General features: G+C 42.9%; 1 protein-coding gene across 1 annotated transcript in view; it reads right to left on the bottom strand.

Annotated features, from left to right (window-relative positions):
• The window catches only part of ZNFX1 (zinc finger NFX1-type containing 1), a 25,851-nt gene that overhangs the window by 13,932 nt on the left and 2,847 nt on the right, over positions 1 to 9,072 (bottom strand). Inside the window, exons 3-5 of the mRNA XM_004698315.3 lie at positions 5,968 to 7,776; positions 2,649 to 2,780; positions 75 to 223 (exon numbers count right to left, since the gene is read on the bottom strand). Of these exons, the coding sequence (XP_004698372.1) occupies positions 75 to 223; positions 2,649 to 2,780; positions 5,968 to 7,776 (2,090 nt within the window). The remainder of the gene's footprint in view (positions 1 to 74; positions 224 to 2,648; positions 2,781 to 5,967; positions 7,777 to 9,072) is intronic.

Here is a 9,072-nt window from a genome sequence, read left to right as displayed (position 1 = left end):
CCTATGTACCCTGGACCGCCTATCCAGATAGCTACTGCTCTCCTATTTCCTCCCTGTTCAAAGCTGGGACTTACACTCATGTAGGCTCTTCGGAGGTGCATAGGGAGGTTCCGGCGGAATTCCCGCTTGTTCCTCAGCTCCCTCAAGGTGAACTGCTTCAGGATTTCACTGTTGCTCCTTCCCCCCACCCGCACGATGCTGGTCTTCTGACACTTGTAGATGCCTGTAGAGCAAGGGGAACATAGCAGAGTTAAAAGGAGTTATGTTGAATTCTCTCAGATGGGGGCTGTTTGTGTTTAGGGTCTTGTCTCAGTTTTAGATCTCTGTTCACATTGCCCTGTGAATAGACTGGTATGTTTAAGAAATTTGCCTCAATCACAAGCAAGAAGACCCAGAGCAGACAGGACCCTATATACAGAGCGATGGGTGTTGTGCTTAAAAACACAGGCTTACAACCACATAGGTGGGGTTTGAAATCTTGGTGACACACTTCTTGCTCTGAAGCCTGGACAAGTGACTTCATTGCACCTCAGTTTTAAGGACTTCTCTGTCAACTGAGAGGTCGGTAGCTGGAACACACCGGGTCTCGCTCCAAGTTGGAAGTGACTCAGTGACAATTGAATTGGTTTTAAACAGATATTCCTTATAGAGTTATAGCACGGATGAGCGAATATCTTTAAGCTCCTAGCTTTAGGGTTTGGCACAAATAAAACATCCAGTAAAAATGAACTATCAGCGTTTATCCTATAAATATTTACTGATTGCTTCTTATCTGCCAAGCATGTGCTAACTGCTAAGTGTTACAGAGTCAAAAGAGACTCAGTTCTGGATTTGTTCTCACGTCTTAGTTTAGCATAAACTATTTGGCCTATTGGTCCCTTTGGGGTGGGGTGGGGGGAGAACATTACTCGGATCCCTTTGTATCTGCTTTTGCAGCCTCCCCTGAGCCTCCCAGGGGGCAATATCACTCCCTTTTGGAAAGACCAGGCTGGTAGAAAAAAATAGTTGTTAAACAATTTATCCTGACCGTGGCTAAGTGTAGATGGTATTGTAAATACACAGGATACCCTCTCCTGTTGGACTGCAACATTATGATCTGGTCACAGAGGGTATGTGCAGTCAGGGGGAGGGTCTAAAGGTCCTGGGGAGGTCATCTGGGAGAGGCAGGAAGGGGACTACATAGGGATATGGGGCCAGAGAGGGCAGAAGATGAGTTGCCACTAGGTGTTGGCAGGAAGCAGCACCCGGTCACCACAACCCCCTCTGGCTCTGGTCTTGGAGGTGTGGTAGGGAAGGGTTGCCCACTATGCCACCCATGTCTTAAGACTCATTGGGGACCCCCCATTGAGTGGTGAGTATTGGGGGTGGTGGGAGAGAACACTAATATAGCTTCTCAGTCTTGAAGAAAGCTGATTTTACATAATTATCTGCTCTTTGAACCCAGTCATGTCATAAAGTGAAGCGTGGATATACTTATTCATTGGTGTAATCAATATTTGTTGAGTAGACGTCTAATACACGTGTTAAGATTTATGAGTACAGCAAGAAACAGGATCAGCCCTGTTTAGGTTAGGATAGACACACATAAAATAGATTATATAATTAAAATTAATTACATATATGCTTTGTCTGTATTAGAGGAGAAAAAAAACTGCCACGAGACTTAATCTTATCAGGGGCAGTAGTAAAAATCCACCTGAAGAACCAGCTAGGCTCGCTCAAGATGAAAGGAGAAGGATAGGGGGCACGTGGAGGGGAAGTCTTCCAGCAGGGGCCAAGAGAAAAGGTGGAGAAACTCAAGGAAGGAGATAAAGATGATCAACATGGTTAGAGGTAGGGAGAATGGGATATGGTAGGAGATGAAGATGAGAATTACCCCGGGAAGAGTACAAACAGGCTTGAAGGTCGACATAAGGACTGTGGGCTACATTCAACGAGGAACAGAAAGTGACCGAAGGTGCTGATAGTACTGTTTCAAGTTCAGCTGTAAACATATTTGTGGGGGGAGGTCAAATGCGTAGGCATTCCCCCCACTGAGGGCAATCAGTTGCCAGACTGCTGTCTCATCCCACCACAGGGGTGGGCCTGCTCCCTGCCTCTGGGGACAATGGACAGGCTCCTGTAGGTGGAGTTTTCACCCTACTGATAATGGTTCCTATGGAGACCCAGAGACCACCCTCTCATTACTGTGTTACCTATAGTGAGTGTAACCCCTTCCTGTGAGGTATGTCTCTACCTGTAATTAGTGGGCTGGCATGGCCCCAAAAGATCTATAGGCGTGGGTCAGCAAGAGAGAGCTCTCTGACCTCTCTATCTCTGACTCTCTCTGACCCCTCTCCCTTCCCCCTCTCCTCTCTCCCTTGTTCCCTTGCCCTCCTTCCCTTCCCCCTTTCTCCATGTGGACCACCAAGCTGGGCTGAGGTGAGCAATGCTACCATATAATGTGTCTGACTGTATTATTGTAATATCTCTCATGCTCTCGATGACTTTAATATAATACTTATATATCTCAACCGTACAATTGTGCATTACTGAACCCAGAAGTAGTATTACTGAACCTGCGATTAGCGGTGGGGCCTGGCCCCCCACCTCCGTGCCATTTTAATTTAATACTACACATATTGAGAATAATTTTGCCTAGACGTTACCTTCTAGAAACTGATCCAAAGCATGATTAGTGTAACACACAACCAAGATGGGGAATTTCTGGAAGTTAAGTTGCCAAACAGGTTCGTTAGTTAGAAGGGCCTGTACAATTTTGAGACCCACATAGGTTTTGCCTAGGAAAAACAAAAAGAATCAGTTAAAAAAAAATGCAGACATTTTAAAAGCAGTAATTACTTATAACTACTAAAATAATTTTTTTTGAAGTAATATTCAGATTATTTCAAATCCTAGAAGCACAAATGGATGATCTGAAAAGTACATTTCTATGCCCTTGTCACCCAGCTCCTCTCTCTGGGAGGAATACTCTTATGTAACTTTCCAGAGAGTCATTTAAGCACACACATGCAAATATGAATATGTATTCTTCTTTAAGCCTCTCCTTTTCTTGTTTTATAATACTAATAGTAGCAGGCTATTTCCACTGTTCAACATCTCTCTTTTCAATTAATGTACGCAATGCAGTGAATTCTTTATGTGGCTCTCCTAGCCATATACCCTTGGTGACACTCACCAAATAGCCTTCATTTTCCTGATGAATTCTGCTAAGAAGTTAGGGGAAGATACTGATATTGGATTGATTCAGCTGTTGAGGTAATTTATTGCCATCCTACTGAGTATGAAATGAGCCATTTTGTAAATCTCACCATCAGCTAAAGAGCCAGAAGTGGAGTATATCTTTGTGACCCTGAGATCCCTATGCACTGAACCTCCTTGGTCCAGGAGACAGCTTTGACACTAGAGGAATGGCAGGGGAGCAGCAGCAGCAGAATCAGGAACCAAAGCATGACAGAGTGGTGGACTTATCCTAGCCCACAGAGCAAATAAAGCTGAGTGCTTTGAGGCAGGAAGCTGGCTTGTGGAGCAGGGTGCCTCTGGGCACTTATTTGGAGCAGCTGGGGTTGCTACCCAGAGTGCCTTTGAGTTGAGGCTTACAGCAGAGTGGGATGCCCTTTGGGCATTTATTAGCAGCCCTAAAAGAGCTTTTGAAACATTGCCAATCAGGGCAGAGGCCAGCCCAGGAGGCTATGGTCCAGGAAAAGATTTGCCTACAGGCAGGGCAAAGAAACTGTTCTGACTAAACTGTGTCCTAAGCCTGTCTCACCTGAATTGCAACCTGTTAACTTCTCTAATAAATTCCATCATCATGAACACTGAGTTCTGTGTGGTTACCACAGGAAGGATGGGGTAAAATAGAATGGAGGGAGGGTAGAGCATGTCTGACCTCTGCTATGTGGCAATCAGCTTTGGGAGCTGGAGGAGGGTAGATGCAGCCCCCATGTAGTTTGGAAACAGTTCTCTATCAGTCCATCAAAAGAATTCCCTTATCTTTCCCATTTTTCATAGCTAAGGTTTCTTTTTCACCTGCTCCCCATTGCTAGAGATAGTTTGATTTCAATCTCATGTGCAAAATTCCTTACAAGTATTTTTAGATACCATGGAAGACTTGTCTTTCATGTTGGTGTGTTCTAGGTTCATTAATAATTGCCATTATTTAATTAAATTTATAAACCACTAAAGGAGCCCTGGTGATGTTGTGGGTTAGGCATTGAGTTGCTAGCCATAAGGTCAGCAGTTCAAACCCATAGCTACTCCATGGGAAAAAGTATAGGCTGTCTGTTCCTATAAAGATTTACAAGTCTCAGAAATTCAAAAGGGCCATTCTATTCTATCCTATAGGGTCACTATAAATCAGAATCAACTTGATGACAGTGGGTTTTTGGTTTACAAACTGCTAAGTTCCTAAATTGTTTCAAGCGGAGTAAGATAACGACTCTCCTCAAAAAACTTCAAAGTTGAGTGAGGGAGCAATGTGGAAAAAAAAATCAGATTTTTATGTAGCATGCTAAGTAACCATTTCTTTCTTCCTTTTTTTCTCCCTTCAATATGATTTCTTAGGTGTCTATGAGGTGCCAGGCCCTGCGCTAGGTGCTAGTCACAGTGGTGAGCAAAACAAAGAAGGTTCTTATCCTTCTGGCCCTCACAAAGGTACACAAGAGGAAGACACCCCTCAAAACTTATAGCTTTATAAACCTTATGATTCCAACTCATACTAACTGTAAAGTCCCACATGGTTAGAATAAGTTGAATCAACTCAATGGCAAGAGGTTTTATTAGAACTGTTAACACAAATTCTCTTATCTAGGGGAAAAAGTCACAGAAATAATAATGAGCAGAATATCCAAAGATATATATACATCCCCCCCAAAAAAGATATGTACACATCTACAAAGATATGTATTGCAGTATGTATTGCAATATGTAAATGCTGCCTGGTCCCGCCACCAGCCTCATAAGCATTGCTATGTGGGTAACACCAAAAATATTGTGTGGATTGTGAGAAGAGACGTAAGAGCCCCCAATGAAAGTATTTAATTTAAAAAGAAAATAAAATCGGTATATTCATATGTTGGAATATTATATGCAGATATAGTAAATAGAATGTGTACATTTATAAATGTTATGTCAAAATATCCATAATTTATATTGTATTATTAAAAAAAACTATAGACCACTATACCATTTTTGCTATTTAAAAAAAGAAGAGAAAGTGTATGTATACGCATGAAAATAAGGACACGTACAGACAATACATAGATCAGTGTCAGTCTTGAGGAACATCTGAAAAGACATTCACCAAACTGCTAATAGAGGTTACTGCCCCAGAGTAGGGGATTAGAAGTGACAATGTAGGGGGTGGAGAGGTAGAGAGGAATTCTTTCCAAGAGAAGCAAGTACCATGTGGTAGGGTAGGAGTCATGACTCTAGAGCCAGACATCCTATGTTCAAGTCCTACATCTGTCACCATCTGTGCGCTTCAATAAATTATATGACACCTTTTGGCTTTAGTTTTTCATCTGTAACATGAGTCTAATAATTGTTTCTATTTCTAATGCATAGGGTCATTATAAGGATATACTGATTAAACATAAATAAAAGTCATTTGCAGATAGTGCTATTATACATATTAAGTAATTCAAGTTAAAACAATATAGAATTAAGTCAATGAACATACTCATCATGAAGCATAGAGAATGCATCTAAAATTTGGTCTCTAGCAATCTTATCTAACTTTATAATTCTCACCTATTATTATCACTTTAAAGTGGCTATTTTATTTTATATTGTTCATTAGTGGGGTGGGGGGAGGGAACATGAGTGGCTACTTTATAAACAAGTCGTTTGATGCCCATCTCAGCAAGAGTGTTCCAACATCCTACACTACATCCTAGGAAGTTGGAGCCAAACCTCCCTTGTCCATCTCATAAGCATATCTCAAGTGCTCTGAAAAAATTATCTTACCTGTTCCAGGAGGTCCTTGAATAATAGCCAGTTCCCTTGTGAGTGCAAACTGCAAGGCTTCCATCTGGGAGGTATCCAGCTTCAGCATTTCTTTTGAGGGCCACTGGCTGGGATCTAAGACATTAACTTTGGGATGTCTCAAGCCCTCAGTGTTCCCCAGAGGTTTCCCAGTGGCTGAGGGATTCTCTATTAAGGGGGTGAAATCGTATTTGCCTCCCATTAGCAAGTACCTTGGCTCCTTCACATGAGAGTCACACTCTATGATGTTTCTCTGGAAGGGGACATCTTCCTCCTGGACCTCCTGGAGCCCTTCTAGGACATGCCTGTAGGCCTCAAAGTAGGCAGTTGTCTCTACCATGAGGAAAGAGTCAGAAGGCTTGACCTCTGCTAGCAACTGTTGGCTCTGCTCGTTGAAGCTGAGCTGGACAATCCCTTGGCAGAGATCTTCCTGCTCCCGGTTAGACACGGTGGCAAAAAGAAATGTCTCAAAGTTGTCCTTGGACATGCACACTAAGGACCCATAAAGCAATCGCTTAGAATTCTGCCAGCGAACAAATTTCAGTGGTTTTGTGTCAAACTTCACTTTGTAGACAATTCCTGATGATGAACACATGGGGGTGATAATCCTGGTGTCAAAGTAGATTCGGATGTCATCAAACTTTCTTTTCCTCAGGCCCTGGTCTTCAAAGCTCTGAAGAAGTTCCAAAATCCCTTCCCGTAGAGGCCTGACAAAATCTTCTCGAAGAAGTCGGAAATGAGTATCCAGATAGATAGCAGTGCTATCATATTTTCCAGAGATGATATTGGGACGGAGGAAGGGCCTCTCATCCATGTGCACTTCATTGTAGGTGGGGTAAATGGGCATGGTTCGGTAGCTCTCCACTTGGTCTTCGGCCTCAGGTTGCACCAGAGTAAAGGTGTCCACTTTTAAAGTGCCCTCTCGCCTCTTTTCCTGCAGATGTTCAATGATGGTCTGAACCTTCTCCAGGTTCTTTTCCGTCTCCTCTTCTATGTTAACACCAGAGGCTCTCAAAGCATTAAGAGAAGCTGGCAGGAGGGAAATAAGCATGGAAGTTTCCTGCACAGAGCTGGCAGGGAAGACACTTACAAGGTCCTGAAGGAGGGAGAGGATGTTGCTTATGTGTTCTGGATATTGGTTTCGTACATCTGGAATAGGTTCGGTGAGCATCCCTACCACGTATGCAGGCAGGCAAACTCTGAGGAATTCGGAGTTCTTCAATATGCCCAGCACATGGAGAATGCTCTGCCGGTCCATTTTAGAGCTGCAAGCCTTCCGGAGAACCTGGCAGATGAGCTCAAGGAAGTTGGGTTTCATGTAAGAATGAGACAGGAGTTCCTCCAGACCTAAACTGGTGGCAAGTGTGATGACCACTTCAGAGGGATCTTTCTGCAGGAGACTTTCCAGGAATTTGTAGCCCAGCCTCTTTCCTGGCTGTGGCTGTTCTGCAGGCTTCTGGTAGGGGCCCCACCAATTCTGGAAGTTTTCATTGGGCCGCGGTGGTCTATGGCTCCTTCCCTCTTGGTTGCCATTTCTCCGCCTGGTATCATTCTCCTGACCATGTCTATGGCCTCTTGCTTCATCACTGGCGTGGCCCTCATGGTACCTCCTGTCCTGATGTGGGTTCCTGCCCATGGCCCCAAATCTCTCCTCCCTTTGCCGGCAAGCAACAGGATTGTTGTTGGCCCTAGGACGCCTTCCAGGCTGGTTGGCTCCTCCTCTGAGAGCATTGGCTGCGAGGTTATTGGCCTGGTTTCTAGCTCTTGGTGGTAATTCTCCATCCATAGGCCCTAAATACAACATGAATAGTAGGTAAACAAATACAAAATTAGAGGGAGGAGAAAAACCCAATAAGACAATAATGGGCATGCTCTCATTAACACACACACACACACACACACACACACACACAATTGCTCAGGTTTTGGACAGAAAAAAAGGTTTCTGTCTAGTGTGAATAATGGAAGATGGAGTAATAATAAATAAGTTATTGTTTATATATGTATGTATATAGAGTGAAAATACCATTTTTCAAAGGGTACAAAAGGAGAAAAGGAATAGGTGTCTGTTGAGTGACTAACACAGGCTAGAGAATGAATAATACAGTAGTCTCTTATTTAATTCTGAAAAGCTGGGACTTAAGTTTCAGAGGGTCAGAGAGATGAGCTCATTGCTTTTGGTCTCTTGCCAATATCAAATAGTAGTCAACAGAGGAGTTTCAAAGTTAAACACACCTGGTTCAGATTCTGGTTGTTCACTTGATCATTGAATAACCTAGGTCGAGGTATACAATGACACCGAGGCTCAGTTTCTGGGCTGTTATGAAAACTAGATGTTTATAAACCTGACATACAGAAGTCTCTCAGTAAATGTTACTTATTACTAATAGCACTAATAATTACTTTTTATTGGGAATACTCTCTTGATTTCTAGGATCTTTGGGTCTGCTACTAAACATTTCTGTCACAGGCAAGAGAGACACCAAGCAGGAAAAATCTATCAAGGGAAATAGCACTTGAATTTTATATAGCAACAGTGAATGCAGTTCAAATGGCAAAGAGGAAGGCAGCGCCCCTCCCACCCACCCCCGTTAAACCAAGATGTTTTTGAATAGTGAGGAAACTGGGAAAATGAAACTCAATGTGGACATGTGATTTTAAGCATTTGCCAAGTCCCATAAAACTGTAACACGGTGAACCTTAGGTAAAAGATGGTTTCTAATACTGTATTAATATTGGTTCATTAATTGTAACCAATATATCACTAAGGCAAGATGCTTCTAAAGGCTGAATGCAAAAGACCTTACAAGGAACTTTCTGTGTAATTCTTCTCTACACTTAGAGCTCTTTTGAGGAGCCCTCAAGGTACAATAGTTAAATGCTCGTTTAACTGAAAAGTCAACAGCTTGAGTCCACCAATGGCTCTGGGGAAGGAGGGGAAGACCTGGCTATCTGCTCCTATAAGGGTCACAGCCTAGAAAACACTATGGAGGAGATCCACTTTGTCACATGAGGTCAACTGAGTTAAAATCAACTCGAAGGCACTTTACAAGAACACAGAACAAAGCTGTTTTTAAAAGAGATATA

The sequence above is a fragment of the Echinops telfairi genome, unplaced genomic scaffold, assembly GCF_000313985.2.
Source record: "Echinops telfairi isolate 266 unplaced genomic scaffold, ASM31398v2 ScPeMD7_5592;HRSCAF=6446, whole genome shotgun sequence".
In the NCBI taxonomy this organism is placed as follows: domain Eukaryota; kingdom Metazoa; phylum Chordata; class Mammalia; order Afrosoricida; family Tenrecidae; genus Echinops; species Echinops telfairi.
This window is presented reverse-complemented; position numbering and strand designations above follow the sequence as displayed.